At 37.7% G+C, this 16,467-nt stretch overlaps 1 protein-coding gene across 1 annotated transcript; it reads right to left on the bottom strand.

Annotated features, from left to right (window-relative positions):
* Nucleotides 1-14,398: 14,398 nt before the first annotated feature.
* CCR6 (C-C motif chemokine receptor 6) lies at nucleotides 14,399-16,209 on the bottom strand. The gene is made up of 2 exons (XM_032183863.1): nucleotides 16,201-16,209; nucleotides 14,399-15,484 (listed from the first exon to the last, which is right to left on the bottom strand). The coding sequence occupies exons 1-2, from the start codon at nucleotides 16,207-16,209 to the stop codon at nucleotides 14,399-14,401; spliced, it is 1,095 nt and encodes a 364-aa protein (XP_032039754.1).
* Nucleotides 16,210-16,467: the final 258 nt, after the last annotated feature.

The raw sequence follows: 16,467 nt of genomic DNA on the forward strand, positions 1-16,467 counted from the left end.
TTCATTACCAGAGTAAGATAAACAGGCCAAAAAAAGGTTAAAAAGATGTTGGCAAAAAAACCTACAAAACCATCCAGGACAAACTGAGGGAAGGTGTTTGTAGGAAATCATGGTTTCCCACTGATACTAGACAGTGTCTTACTAAGAAAACAGGCAAACAAGAGAAATTGTTTTGCCCTGCCTGTGGGTTACATTGTCTTTGAGGAAGGTAAATCGAAAATGCAAACCTCTCATTGCCAAGGGTCCAGGGGGAAGAATACACCTAAGCAACCACAAACTCTAGCATAGACTCCAGGGGCTTACTGAAACTCCCGCCAGTTTCATGTGATGAAGTCTACACCTGAAAGTGCACCTCTAGCAACACAATTAGAAATAAAAGGCCAGTAATGACTGAGGCCCAAGCATAACTAGGAGCTTGCAGAGGGGTAAGGTACACTTCTCCCCTCCTTTCTGTTTTTAAGATTCTAGAACTCAGAAGTACCAAGAGAGGTAGGCATATACCTAGGGAACACAGACAGAATTCCTTACAAAAAAGGAATTGAATCCAAAACTCCGGTAGATCTTACCTAACATGTCTGTAAACTGCTTATTCCGTAGATGCTACACTGCAACAATTCTTTAATCTCAGAAGTAGGAATTTAGTCAGCCACTGATGAGGATAGCAGATCAAGGGTTCTAATATCCTTGGCCCTATTCTCATTCTTTGATTCTGATTCATACTCTCTCCTTTTGGATCTTGTGAGATTAACTAGACACCACTGAAGGGGGACAAGATCCAAGGTATGAGCACCACCCACTACAAGTTGGAGCACCAAGTATCGCAGAAAACGCCTTTTTCCTATTCTCTCTCAACTCATGTCCCTGTGCATCTAGTGTCCTGGCAGATTTTTCTTCCCTTTTTCTCCTGTCCTCTCTCTCCATGGTCACATAGGTAAAACCATATGGTGGCACGGTGTGTATACCCACTCTATTACCTTCCTTGCACAGAAGGACGCTTACCCCTGATAGCTGAGACACCGGTTTGTACAGGTGGGGAGGAAAATCAATTCTCTTTAAGTTGGTGGGGCTGTTCAGAAAGTTCTCCACAGCTGAGACCCAGGCCTGTAGGGAAGATGGCAGACCTTCTTCATACTGCTTTTGACCCTGCCTCACACCCCACAAAAAATAAAATAAAAAAATGTTGAGGCATAGAGGTATAATTTCAGTTCATACCAAAGACATTTTCTCACTGAAGTACAGTTAAGCCCCATAAAGTGCCAAAAAGTAATATATTTACAAAGTTAGTTTACACGTTGGCATTATTTACTTGCCTGGTCTTGCATTCAGGGCTGGATCTATCTGGTGGGGAACATGTAACGCCGTGCAAGGTTGTGTTGGTTGTATGACTGACAACATGACTTTAAAATTTTGAACTGTTGTATAGAAGCAAAATACAGAAGAGTACACTACCCCCAAGGGAAACAAAGAACCTTCCCATTGCTTCTCAGGTTTAAAGTTAAAACCTGTAAGCATTTGTTAAAGTGTAAGAAGAAGTGTAAGCAGCTGTTTGAGTACAATGCTTACATATACATGAACGTTTTCCTCTTCCATTTTCCACTTGGAGTGCAACATTTTTCATCACGAAATGAGGAAAAAGTGTTATGGTTCTGATTCTAACAATGGTTCCTAGTGCAAATTTCTAGAGAAAAGGGGAAGCAAACCAGTGGCTGTCTGCTTTGAATGAGATGGAGACAGCAAACAAGATAAAATGAAGAAAATAAAACCATAGAGATGTTTTCAAGTAATTGCCAGTGTCCAAAATCTTTAATTTGGTTGAATCCTTGAAAGTTAATTAACGTAAATTCAGGTTGCATCACTGAATTTGAAGCAGTAAGATAGACTTGCACCAGTGCAGAGCCTCACAGTTTAAATTGGCACTGCCTCTAACTTCACAAGGACAAAAGAGAAAAGCACATCTTTCTAGCTTGTCAGCTACTGGCAGACCTAGAGAAAGAAAAAACAAAAGTTGTTAAAACTAAAAAGTGATGTTTTCTTAGGACATTTCACCGAATATGTAATATTGAGTATTAAGTAAACAACAAACAAGAGGGAACATGAAAGAGTAGAAGGTACTTGCATGGCCTTGATTTACATAGCAATTGACAACCACAATCTGCAATGATTTATAAGTGCCTTACTCCATTCCCCCTTGAGTCAGAAAAACGGGATTCCCACATAGTGTAAAGGGAGTGCAATCCCTCTCAAAATATGGGAGTCTAGGGTACGCGACTGAGTGCTGAAAATCTTAAGACTAGGCAGCACCAAAGTCAACTGAGAAGGGAGGCTGAGTCTCTCTGGAGGTTCACGTAACAGAAAGGAAACTCAGATCTTAGCCCTAAGCAACTGATTCTAGAGACAGGCTGGGAAGAGGTCCTTCACAAGCCAGGGACCATTTCAGCAGCCTCCAATCTAAAGAAAGTGCTGACTGCTCTGTCAAAAGGTGTTCCTAGCAAAAAAAAAGTCTGAGGACCAGCCCACGCTGAGGACTGCCCTTTGCAATTTGGTGTAGCAAGTTTCTCACAGATTCCTTTTTCCCCCTATTGTTTTTTTATTTATAACTCATGTACTCATGCCTCAAGCATCGATTTCGATTTTACCTGTTTCTGATGTCCTCTGAGTTGTCCCCTTAGTAAAACCACAGCCTGTGTACCCGCTCTGCCATCTGCCTTGCACAAGAGGATGCTTTCCCCTGAAACCTCAGACACTGGTTTGTACAGGTGGGAAGGAAGATAAATTCTCTCAGTTGGTGAACCTCTTCCAAAAGTTTCTCTACTGACGAGATGCAAGACCATAGGGAAGATGAGACTTTCTTTGTACTGCTTTTGACTTACATGTTGTGAATACAGCATTTCTTTTGCAAACAGCAGTCTCACAATATCCACTCAGTGAGAGTAACAATCTTGCCACCAGTATCTATCCAAATCTGTTTCTATTTAGCACAAGACATAATCTGAGTTCACATTAAGTCACCTTTTGAATAACAGACTCTTGTTCAATCTTAACAAATACTTTAGGTCATTTTTCAAAGTCAAGCTTACCTGTAAGCACTTGAACTTCTGAGTTGTTGCTGGTGGTTTTTTCTTTTTATTATTATTATTTTCTTTTTAAGGGCTGGAAAGGGAGCTTAGAATCCACGTAAGTAATTTCACTGAAAACAGACAAGGTGAGGGAAGTACTCAGACTCCTCAGCGTTAAGCAACCGTAGAACCCAGGAACACTTATCTGCCAGCTTCCAAACTGCTTCGCAGTGATGTCATACCACCAGGGTTTTACTGTACTGAGAAGGCACCACCAACGTAATTAGCTCATAGTGTCCCTAAAACAACAGTCACAGGGATGGTAGAAAACATGAAGAAAAAGCAGCCTACTGCGGAACACTAAGTCCATTTCACCACAATAGAAAAACACCCTTGATAACCTGAGCCTCAAACTCCCCTGGGGAGGCAATTCCTCCCACAAGTCCTCAGGCTTCCTATATAGCAAAGGTCAAACGATCCCCCACCTGGCAGATTTCACTTCACAAGGCTGGAGTCAAGAGACCTTGTGGAATAGGCTCATCTACCTGGCTTCAGTATTTTAAGGTCAACTGTTCCTTATCACTAATAAAAATGACCTGACGAGGGGCTTAGTGGTTAGAGTTGACCTAATGAATTAACTACAAAAGGTGCCCAAGGGTCGTATGTCTGTTAGTCATTCTGTGAGAAAAATGAGTACAGAGCCTATTAAAATAAATAAATAAATAGATAAATAAATAAAAGAAAGAAAAAAGAAAATGGCCTTAAAGGCAAACTTGCCACCATAGATTTTCATCTGTCTAGTTATGACAGATAAAAAATATAGCAATCAAAATTCCTTTTCTTGACATTAATGCTATTTAAATCTGCTTTTCTGAGATCTCTTCTTTATATAGGACTTTTCAAGATCTAGCCCCATGACCTCTGACTACACTATTTACTTTGGCTGTGTATAAGCTATCATGTGTAAATGCCAGGATCCGGTACCTCACTCACTATTTGGGTCAAGGACTGGGCTGAAGGTTTGGGCTTTGATTTGGTTACATGCCTACATTGATGTTTCCTGGCAGGATATGGGAAGAAGATTGGCTGGCTTGGAGGAACTTATGTACATGTGGCTTTTAGGCTGCAGCCAGTGTTCCTCTAGATCTGGAAATTTGAAGATGGTTGGAAAAGCTATCTGAGTGGTCTGAGTTGTTAGAAAGCTGCCTGGCAGAGAAGGACCTGGGAGTATTGGTAGCTAGTCGGCTGAATATGAGGCAGCAGTGTGCTCAGGTGGCCAAGAAGGCCAACAGCATCCTGGCTTGCATAAGGAACAGTGTGGCCAGCAGGTCTAGGGAAGTGATTGTCTCCCTGTACTCGGCTCTGGTGAGGCTGCACCTTGAGTACTGTGTTCAGTTTTGGGCCCCTCGCTACAAGAAGGACATCGAGGTTCTAGAGTCCAGAGGAGGGCAGTGAAGCTGGTGAGGCGTCTGTAGAACAAGTCTTATGAGGAGCGGCTGAGGGAGCTGGGATTGTTCAGCCTGGAAAAGAGAACGCTTAGGGGCGACCTTATCGCACTCTACAGATACCTTAAAGGAGGCTGTAGCGAGGTGGGGGTTGGACTGTTCTCCCACATGCCTGGTGACAGGACAAGGGGGAATGGGCTAAAGTTGTGCCATGGGACGTTTAGGTTGGATATTAGGAAGAACTTTACTGAAAGGGCTGCTAGGCATTGGAATAGGCTGCCCAGGGAAGTGGTTGAGTCACCATCCCTGGGTGTCTTTAAAAGACGCTTAGATGTAGAGCTTAGTTGTATGGCTTAGTGGAGGACTTGTTAGCGTTAGGTCAGAGGTTGGACTCGATGATCTTGGAGGTCTCTTCCAACCTCGATGATTCTGTGATTCTCTGATATGGATGGATATATATCCTACGTTGCACTACGACAACTCAAGCCAACAACATTGAAAAAAAAACATGGATTTTGGAAAAAAAATTAAACTGTGCAACTGTAGTGTGCTCTGTAGTATTTCTCTGTTCATTTAGTCTGCTAAGAAACTTTGATTAAATCTACAAATTAATAATATTTATTTAAGAACTGACATTCCTGTGAATCTTTGAAGTCATTATGTGAATATTAATATGAAGTCATTAAATAAGAATAATAATTTAAAAAAAAAAAAAAGAAGAAAAAAAAGAAACTAGATACTGCATTGTTTTCACACAATTTATATGGCTTTTAACCACTAGAAGGAAACCTTGCACTATTCTGAATGAGCAAATAGACCAAATCTAAGTATACTGATTTTTTTGAAAAATAACCAAGAAAATACTTTTATGCCTAAAATAAATGCATGCTCTTTAAAGTAATTTTAAGGCATTCTTGGCATAGTATTAGTTTCTCAGAACATGTCATGATATTAAAATTTCATATTTAATAAGTCTTAATCTATGAACCTAAGGTTTTGGTATACCTTACCAGCTCCTGAACTATGATGAAAAGCTGTAACAATTTTCAGATACACTCAGGAATCCAAACTTGGGTCAGTAAGACCGTATCAATGATTTGCAGACAGTTTTTAAAATGGAGCACTACTCTGTTTCTGAACTGTGTGATCCTACACAATTGGCTCAGTCTGCTTATAACAAGACATCTACTTCGCCAGCTGCTGTCATCAGCCAACCTTGAACCAAATCCACAACAGGTACACTTTGCTAATTAGAGGTACAAAGTCTACAATAAATATGAAAGCAATAAAGTGGATACAGCTTACAGCAACAAAACTGACTTTCTGTCACTTAGCAATAAACCCTGCTTCCTTTCCAAGACAGACTTCTGTGGATAGTATAATTTTGACAGCTGGGTCTTCAGCTGTTCATTAATTTAGTGTTTTTTAAATCACACTGTAAGTTCCTTTAGTGCACAACGTTTCTGTCTATGCTTCACCACCCAGACAAGATGCATCTGACAGTGGCACTCACTGCCTGGGGAATGGGCAGCATAAACCTCTCTGTAGAGAGAATTCTGTAAATACAAGTCTATCGCAGTTGATATCATATCATATAACAGATGCTATTTTCTTTATTTTTTTCCCCATAAGGATATTCCACTGCCTAGTTCTATGGGATAGTAATGTCTGTGGAAAGAGTCATATATAAACATATACTAAAAACATTAACCTGTATGCTTGTAGTTGTCAGATCCCATATCCTGCACTGTCGTGGGTAGCTTCTTTTTATCTTTTCAGTCCACTAGGATACTTTGGTTCCTATCCTGAGGCAAGAAATATATGAACAAGTCCATGTCTAACAGGATTCCTATATGCTCCAATTGTTTGCTGGAGATGTTCAGGAACTCTGGAGTATCCAACAGTTTCCCATATCTTAGGCATGTTACCTATAGGAAGCTACAGGAGGAAGTAGATTTCAAGGATTATTCATTTCTGATAAATGCATTCCCAAAAATTCTTTTGTGGGGTAGAAGTCAGCAGATAAACTAGAGAGAAGAAAGTTTCCTATGTACAGTTTATATAGTCTTAACAATAAATTACCATTTTTCTGAGGTGATTAAAGTTAGAGACAGAAAGCTTGTAGATTGTTTACATACACAGCATCAAGGCAGAATCCTTCAAAGAACTGTTGCATTTGGGGTCTGCTACAAGGGTCTTTACAAATGTCTGTCTTTTTGGGATTTTTTCTTCAGTACAGATTTAGTCCTTTATTTGCTCTTATTTTCCCCTTTTCCCTCCCCTCCCCCCCTTTTTTTTTAAAATAAAACCAGTTATTTTAGCTTTTGTTATGAATGCATAAAAAATACATAAAACTGCTGTGAACATTTCTTTAATGAAGCAATATTTGGCAGAAATTTCTATACATAACTGTAACTTTTTACTTAAAAGCCAGACACACACAAAAACAACCAAAACAAAGAAACAAAGAAACAAACAAACAAACAAACAAACAAAAACAAAACAAAACAAAAAACCACCTTAATTCACTGCATTCTCCACCAAAGTCAGTACCTTACCAGAGATTACACACTATATACTAGAGCAGCAAACACAGAACTTTTAATATTTTCTGCCAATAATTTCATTCTATCTGTTCAATGTCAAAACTCAGTCTTCACTTACATCTCTTGAGTATTTTCACTCTTAGTGAATAGTACAAATTGCACTGACTTCCAGACTCTGTAGTGCTGAAAATGAAATCATCCTTCAATATTCTCCTATAATGCAATCAAGTGGGAAGCCAGAGGTTTCAGACAGGAAATATGTAGTACATGTAGCATGATACATGCTTACTTTCCCTCCTTCTGGGACTGTACTTATTATTAAATCAAATTTGTGAATTGAAAATATATAGATTTAGACTAGGAATTAACTTTCACAACCTGAGAAGGGAAAAAATTGGTAGACAAATCCCCTTTAATTTCAGTAACATTCTCTTCTAAGCAACATAATTACAGAATCTGAAGCAATACATGTGACAATCTGGTGATAAAGAATTTCAGAATTGCAACAGTATAAAACTAGAATAATGCAGAGAAGAATTGACTAAATGCGTAGGGAAACACTGTGAAACCAACAGAAAGATGCAAAAACTACATAAGCCATCAAAAATAAACACTATATTAAAAAGGACCTGACTCACTAAGAAAATCCCAATGCCCAGTTAATGTAAAATCATTGGTGTCATTCATGTTATGTGTTTTTCCAAACATAAGACAGCTAAACAAATTGCTCATTTTGTTCTCCACAGTAAAGTCAGGAATAGATGGTTACGTTTGTTGAGCTGCCTAGTACAGCTCTCCCTTCAAAGCAGGGTAAATGTGTGCCATAACGTTTGCTGCATTATCCACTGAATTGTGTAAGTCATTCAGAGTTCTCATTTGTAAATATATCACATAGATCCCTTTATAACAAATAATTTTTGAAGATCTTTTTTTTTAGGTGCAGCTAGGGATTTCTTATTTGAAATAATTTTAGACAGTTCATGCTAAACCTGTGCTTCAAAAGCCACTGGCAAAATTTTCAGGCTTTGTCATTTGTAAAATGCATCCTTCTTAATCTCCATTAATTTTATCCTTCAATTCACTCTTTAAACAGTTTGGTTTGCTGTTTTTCTGTTGTGCAGATAAAATATACCAGTGGTTTTCCTGGAAGCATTATTTCTAATTTTATGGGGGAACAGTGTGCAACATTTCACACTAACCTTGAAATCTGTAGACTATTTGGAATAAAAAACTTTAACACTGCTACATGTTACATGGCAGTTAACTCCAAAGGAAAACATTTTGGCTAAGGATAAATGTTGATAGCTCTAATAAAATAGCATTTAAATAACACCTTATAGTGTCTGAGTGCCTTTCTTACTGAGATCATAATGGAGGAACACTTCTTGGTGTTCAGCACCAAGATCAATTAAGCACTACTATCACCTAGTTTTGAAAATCTGACAAAAATTATTCATGGACCTTTCTACAAACAAAAACAAAAACAAAAGGCTGCAGAACTTACAGAACTGATGAGAAGCTTCAGGATTTATTCCAGTTGTTTACATGATTCTCTTCCTAAGCCTGTACATTTTGTACTATTTTTCTGGGATTATCTTGGGGCATAGCAAGGGTTTTAAAAGTGGCCCCCTCCCTTTGGTCCACTTGTGTCTCTCAGCCATGTCACAATTAACTGAAAACCCAGGTAAAACACTGCTAAAATGTGTTAGCAGAATTCAGAGTGAGTTATTGAGTCTCACCTAGGACTCTTAAACTTGTAAAAAGACATTCAGGGCAAGAAGTTTCTTCCACAGTTGCTTTGCCAGGAAGTATTTGTCCATAAACACCCTTACAGAATGAAGCAACAATTCATTTGATGTCTTTATAATGGGAAAAACAAAACAAAACAAAACAGAGATGATAAAACAAAATCTCATCAGCAGCTACTCTCTAGGGAGGGGTGTACTGGTTGAAAGAATATTTAAAAATATCACACAATTACAGCTCAATGACAAAACTTAGGTTTGAGGAAAGCCATAAGGTAAAGAATATATGTGCATATATTCTTCATTATATAATTATAGTATACACATCTTTCATTTATGCTTTCTAACAAACTCTAATTTTTCTATATCTTAGTGCTCCTTTTTTCTCTACCATCCTGTAATTTTTAATGGAAGACAGAACCTAGAAATGTTTTAATAATAATATTTTGCTAAGAGCTTGATCCTAGTAAAAAATATTAACAAATTACCTGGAATAGAAGCACAACTTGATCTGATAACTACAAGATGTCCATAGATTAAAAACAGAATACTAACAAAAGATGAACAAATAAAATCAAGGACAGCAAGTTGAGTTACAGTTATAACTACTTTAACAGCTCCGTATGTCTGTAAATTTTTTTCAGAAATGGGACCAGAGATCACAACCAAGCCATATCTGGATAATCCAACCCAGGCTAAGAAACAAACAACATCAAACAAATAAACAAATAATCAACAAAACCCACAACAAATTTCTGGTAATTAGGTAGCTTTTTTTCTATATAATTCCTACTTACCAAATAAAATTAAGCACAAACACATCATAACTAAATCTACCATGTTCTGTGCTAAAACAACAGGGCTATCTATCGTTCATATAAATCAAGAGCACAAATATTTTCTATTTTGAAGAAAAGCTCATTCTCCAATCTTCATCTCTTACTCCCTTGTTTCTTATGAAAGGAGCTGAATATTCTCTATTTCCCCTAATTCTCAGTGAAATATACATGTAGGTTTATAAATAAATTCCAGTTACTACAGATTAAATATATATTAATTAAATTATTTTGTATGAACTATAATAATTGTTTAGGAATGGCAAAACTATAACAACTGAATAAGAGCTTTAAAACATTTTGATAGAAGAATATTGATTTAATTGTTTTAACTTGTCTTTATATATAGATCAAATTGATAACAGTAATTCATCACATATTTCTCATTAAAAAACAATGAAAATAAATGGAAGAGAATGATTTCTTTAAAAATATGAGTCATGCATCAGGATATACAATTGAGTTACATAATACAATAAATAAAAAACAAACAAACAAAAAAAAAACAACTACAGACTTCAGTTATGAAATTGCACAAGCAATAAGTTTTTCTGTTTGATAGGAAAGGATCTTGATTGGTCAGTAAAAACTTTCACCATTAAAATAGCTTTAATGTAGTAGATAATGTAGTTCATCCAACAAAAAATGGAGAATTTGTTTTAAGGAATTTGTAATAAAAGGAACTTAGCTCTGTTCAAAGCTGCCAGAGACCAACTACTTGCTTAGTGGTCACATCTTTACCATCAGGTTATGTCATTTGTCCACAGGAGGAGATGTTATTTAATTCCTTCTTCAGCCTGCGACTACACCACCCAGAAGAGAATTAGAGATATACGTGTAGCACACTTTAAGGGTGAAGCATCCTCTTTTTATTTTTTTGGGGGGGTGTAGGAGAAGGAAGGGGATCTGTATTTTGCATGGGCTCCTTTCAAGAGGGTATGAGCTCCAAACCCACAGGTGGGTGGTGGTGGGAATATCCTGGTTGCTCAGCAACAGCCTAAAAAACAGATTATGAGATTCTTTCAGTGGTTTTGTGAAATCATTTCCTTGGTTTTAATTACAGTATCTGAAAACTAACCGGAAATGTCAACACATTTTAGATGTTTCATGAGATATACTGTTTTGACATTTTGAAAACTTTATGATTTTCACTGAATCAAAATCTATTTTTTAAATTAATTCCAAATTCTCAAAGCCTCAAATACAATTTTCATAGTACAATTTTCAAATACAATTTTCATCAGTAAAACTGGCAATTCCCAAAATTTTCCCAATTCTACACAGTAATATTGCCCTACAAAGATTAAAAGTAGAGTTATCAGTTACACCTATTATTTACTTAATCATCAGTTACCAATAACCTTCTATAAAAAAAAAAAAAAAAGTTCCTCTCCAGATTGTTTTGTCCTGTTTCTCTTCAGTTTCTACCCATAATCTCTAACCATTAGATCTCTTTGCACAAAATTTTCACCTTCTTTCCTCTGCCTGTCCTTCCAAGTAGTGAGGCCCAAATGACTTTCATCTCCTCTGTTCAGTATGACTCTTTTGCAGGTTCACTAGCTTATAGTGATCACTCTTCTAAGAAAATGAATATATCAACAGAAAAATTAGCAAACAGAATTTAAATATCATGGGAAGAAAACTGACACTCTTTATGGGAAGCTGGTCAGTAAGTCAGGTCAGTTTTCAAGATATGTGTCAGAAAACAGATTTATTTAGGCTGTCTACACTGAAATGTTAAAGATTTATTTTACGCACAGATGACCTACCTCCTTCTGAACCACTTGAATGGGAACTGTCAGGCAAAGCCCCCATGTAGCAACCAAAAGCAGAATGAAATCCACTCACAAGTAAAGAATTTGTACATGCAACCAATACCACAGCCCAACCCCGGCCTCCAGCTGAAGGAGGATATGAATTGCCTTGTCAAAACTTAGCTGCATTTTCTGCGTCTATGCCTTGACACAACACAGTATGTATTCTTCTGTCTTTAAACATAATAGAAAATGAAGATCCATCTAAAAACTATTATTTTTTCTTCAAAAGTAACAGCCAAAATATATGCAACACAAAATAAATTTTCACCATGTATTGACGATGCAGTGTACTGCACAGCTACCACAAAGTTATTTTAGTAAAAACCAGCATCCATAGCAAGCTCTGAAAAGTTATTCTGCAGTGAGAATACCACCCACTTTCCTATAAATCTATGCCCTTTTCATTCCTTAAACTCCAAGCACCAACCTGAGCTTACCTGCCAGTTCTGCTGATGTGCTCATTGAACAAAAGACACTGAATGTCTGGAGGTGGAGGATCACCAGTGACATCTGCTGACCATCAGCTACCCAATGCCTAGCAGTTGGGTTCTGCCATTCCCGTGCTTTCACTCTGAACTGGTCTCACTCTTTTATCTGAGAGTAGATTTCTTTCTCGCACACACAAATTAAGGAGATATTATGTGTAAATTAAATGTTTAACAACCCACACTTCTGTAGTTGCCTACCAAATCCAAGTAAAAACTGTAAGGACACCAAGCCTGTTCCCCACTGGTTGGAGCCCCATTTCTACCTGCTCAGCAGCCTCTTGTGAGCTCCTTCCACCCTCTCACCCCATTTGTCCCAGAGATGGGGAGATCATTCACGGTTTCAGATGTACCTCAAGTGATTTTTTTTACCAAGGTTGTCAGGGGCTGATGACAAGCCCTGCAGGCGTGGCTGCAGGGACTGCAGGAGGCTGCAGGCTTTGCTCAAGCCTCACAGGGGTCCGTCTGAGAGCTGTTGTGGTGCCGGGTGGGTTTAAGTCAATGCAGCAGGGCATAGGTCCTTGATCCAGATCCTGAGGGTGACATGCTGTCCTCAGGCATGAGAGATTTTGCACTGATTAAGAGAATTTTCAAGGTAATAAGTGTAGCAAGAAATTTAGAGATGAGGCTTTTCTTTCCTTTTCGGTAACATTTTTTATTTCTGAATTCTCATGCAGAAAATCATACAGCAAATGCACACATAGGCATTTACATAATTTGCATTATATTCTTGCCTAAGTTACTATTCAGTGATGATAAATGCATACAATCTTTATCACATCTGACACTGATATTAAGAACCTCACAGTGTACTGTAAACAAGGACGGATTACACCAGCACAAGCAGTACCAATTTCAAGTCGTACCATATCAACACCCTTCCTCAAATCTTCTTCAGCTCCAGCACTGCCCCTCTTGGCCCTTTGGATTGCCACTGAAAGATGTGGTTACTTCTTTCTCTGTCTCCTCAGCCATGAGTATAAAAGAAGACGTCAAAGGCAAACTGTGATCTGCCCATTGCATTAATTTGTGGTAGGAACTTCAGCAGACTGCAAGCAGGTAGCACGTGTGTTCTTGTTCTCTCCTACGTCCTGCTCTGCCCCTCTGCCCTCCAGCTCTTTGAAATGCATCAGATCCTGTTCCTCTCTACCTTTCCACACCCCGCACAGTTACAAGGTGGTGAACACAAGTTCCACCGAGGGTTTACTGCGTAAAACTAATTGAATTTATTAGAAATACCATTATATACAGAGTGAGATAAATGTTGACGCAGTAAAAATTTTGGCTGAATTAAGTCAGATTCTGGTTTTATTTCTAAGCATAGACCTTAATAATTTTGGAGCTAACAGAATAAATTTCATACATACGTACTTAGGAAGAGTAAATTTCTTCCTAAGGAAACTTTGCGAACAATAGCGAAATACAAAGAAATGCATGTTTTTTGACAAATCTAGTCAAAAAAAAAAAAAAAAAAAAAAGAGAGTTGGAATTTGAATAATTACATTTCTGCTTCTTTATGTTTTCTAGCTTCTAGAAAGTAGAGTGTGAATTTCAGCTAAAAAGAAAAAAATAACAACATAAAGAAACAACAACACAGAAAAATGTTTACAAGCTGATCAGCTTCAACTGAAGGCAGAACTGGAATCTAGTGCCAAATGAAGGGAAGAATCTCTCAGATAAAGCTGCTTTCTCTGTTCAGAAAATAGTCTAAGGAGATTTCAGAAAACCTTTCTGTGCATGTTGCAAAGCTCTCTTTATTTTGCGTTATTTATTTATTGTAACTTTGTTTCTAGTAGGCATGTCTTTGTTGGCTTTAACCAGTCTCAGCTTTGGTGTAACCTTCTGCAATTCCCGATGAGCAGGTGGAGCATAGAACTGTGCAAAGATTTATGAGACCTGACACCTAAGCCCACCTATTCCAGAATCCTTGAGCCTGTTTATTCATTTCTATGTTAGCTCTGCTTGCCATACTTTGCTCAAAATGCCATATTTTAGGTTGGTATTATAAAATGAGCTGTCTGCAGCAAAAGCACCATGGAGACCTACACTTAAATAAGATTTCCAGGTAAAAACAGTTAACAGCAACAACGTAAATGTAAGTAGAATGAGCCAGACATAGACTGATTCATTTACTTAGTACTTCTGAGATATTTCAGTGATGTACAACAGAGAAGACACTTGTTTTTTATTAATTATTATTATTAAAAACAAGAAATATTCCTCTGTAAAATTCACAAGAGTGCACTTTAGGAGAACGTGAATGTTAAGAGAGGTGAACAAGACTTCAGTTTTCCACAGGACGGTGTTGTTATTTTATCTTAATTGTTTTCCTGAAAGGAGTTGTAGGTCATGAGAGCTCCATTTGAGGTGCAGAGAAGCCCAAAAGACTGGCTACCACAGGCATAGTGAGGCTGGTTTGGGTTGCTTGGTGAGCAGAGTCCTTCAGTAATAATGTTTTTCAAATTGTATTATATAGTAAAAGAAGATGCATTGTCAGTCAGAATTTCACTAGTCTGTCTTGAATGATAAATATCAGAATTTGTCCTTGAACCACGTTTATTGTATTTCTTGTGTCTCATGCACCATAGGTCCTTCATTATCTTCACAAAGTAACTTCTAAACTTCACTCCGATAAATGCATAGAGCACAGGGTTCAGGCAACAGTGTAAAAATGCTATGGCTTCAGTGGTGTATTTTGCATAGGCCATTGCCTTTTCAGAGTCACAAGATTTGTCCATCTTACCCATATTTACAGCTGCCACAAGAAGAACAATGTTATAGGGTACCTGGCAAACTAGGAAAACAGCTACAATTAATACAATCACACGAATTGCTTTGTTTCTCTTGGAATTCTGAGCTTGTTGCAAGGATTTGATTATGAATGTATAGCAAAAAAACATAAATATGAAAGGTAAAAAAAATCCAAATCCAACTTGTAGACACAACAGCAGTGATTTCAGCATAGTGCTTTCAGCCATTTTGTCAAATCTGTGATCACAAATCTTTTTGGTTTCATTGATGGAGATGTTGTAACTTTCACTGTACAGAAAAGAGGAACTGGAAATTAAAATTGATGATACCCACACAGCCAAACAAATCAGTTTACTGTATGCAAGTGTTCTTGCCCTTAGTTTAAATGACTTTGTTGCCTGTACGATTGCAATGTACCGGTCCACACTGATAAAGGCCAAAAGCAGCATGCCACAGCTGAAGTTGATCGCATAGATACCTCTGGCCATTTTGCAAATGAAATTACCGAAAATCCATTTGTCAGCAGCATAGTTCACTGCCCACAGTGGGAGGGTGAGAACAAACAGTATGTCCGCGATGGCCATGTTGAAGAGGTAAACATCTGTCATGGACTTGGTTCTTTCATATAAAGCAAAGGTCATCACTACAAAGATGTTACCAACTAGGCCGATGATACAAATCAACGAGTATGCAACTGGTAGAAATGCTTTTGTGAAGATCCTCACTTCCCCCTTAGAGCAGGGTTGTGCAATTAGAGAAAGATAGTCTGAATCATACATATACTCTGTGACACTAGACTCTGTCTGTAAAAAAAGAAGATCACAAGTTAACTCACACTTTAAATCTCCTCAATTTCTATATAATTGAAAGATGATAGGTAACAACATTATACAAATACAATATAGTAATGGCTTTGGAAAAAATAGTATTGCAAGGCTTGCTGATTTGAAATGGAAGTGACATTTCCTTTATAGTAACTGTAACATTTCTGTCCTGCACTTCCTACCCCTCAGCTTGAAGCCCATATCAAGTTTCTCTTAAGACAGTCCATAGTAGCATTGTTTCCTCCAGTACTACCTGTTTTACAGTTTCCACCCGCCCAAATTACAAATGTGTTTAACACTGCAGAGCACACATAAAAGAACTAACTAGTGAAGTTCACAAAATCTTAATTAAACTATAAACATGGAGATAATCTTTTGGGATGGCCCGAAGGATTCTATCCCTAAACACATTATGCAGAAAGAAATAATTTGCCATCACAGAAGAATCTAAATTCTGGGATAGCTAGCCTGAGATGCAGTTCCTTGCAATGCAGACACCAGACTGGTTGTTAAATGAGGAGGTAACAAACCTAAGAAACGGCATGCATTTTCAGTGAAATCTGCTGAGTAAGAAACTCCTCATCACCCAGTCACTCCTGAAATTATGGCAGTTGGACCAGCAGCCTCAAAGAGCTGGGACTGTCAGGTTCTTTGCTTTATTATCTACTGATGTAGTGTGTTAATCGAGTACTTACGATATTCATTTTGCCAGTACACTTCTGAAAAAGTTATATATATGTATGTGTGGAGAAGAAGTACAGAATGCTTTCCGAGGACTTCTGAAAATGAAAAAAAAAACAAGAAAAAAAAAAAAAAAAAAAGAAAGAGTTTGATGGGGAAAGCAGCACAGGAAATGTGGAGAAGTAGGAAAACAACTAGAAATACAAGTTATTCAAAGAAGAATCATCTCACTTTAGCTATATCAACAAGATAGCATCTCAACAAATCACACATCACTGCAG

Source organism: Aythya fuligula, chromosome 3, assembly GCF_009819795.1.
Source record: "Aythya fuligula isolate bAytFul2 chromosome 3, bAytFul2.pri, whole genome shotgun sequence".
NCBI lineage: Eukaryota > Metazoa > Chordata > Aves > Anseriformes > Anatidae > Aythya > Aythya fuligula.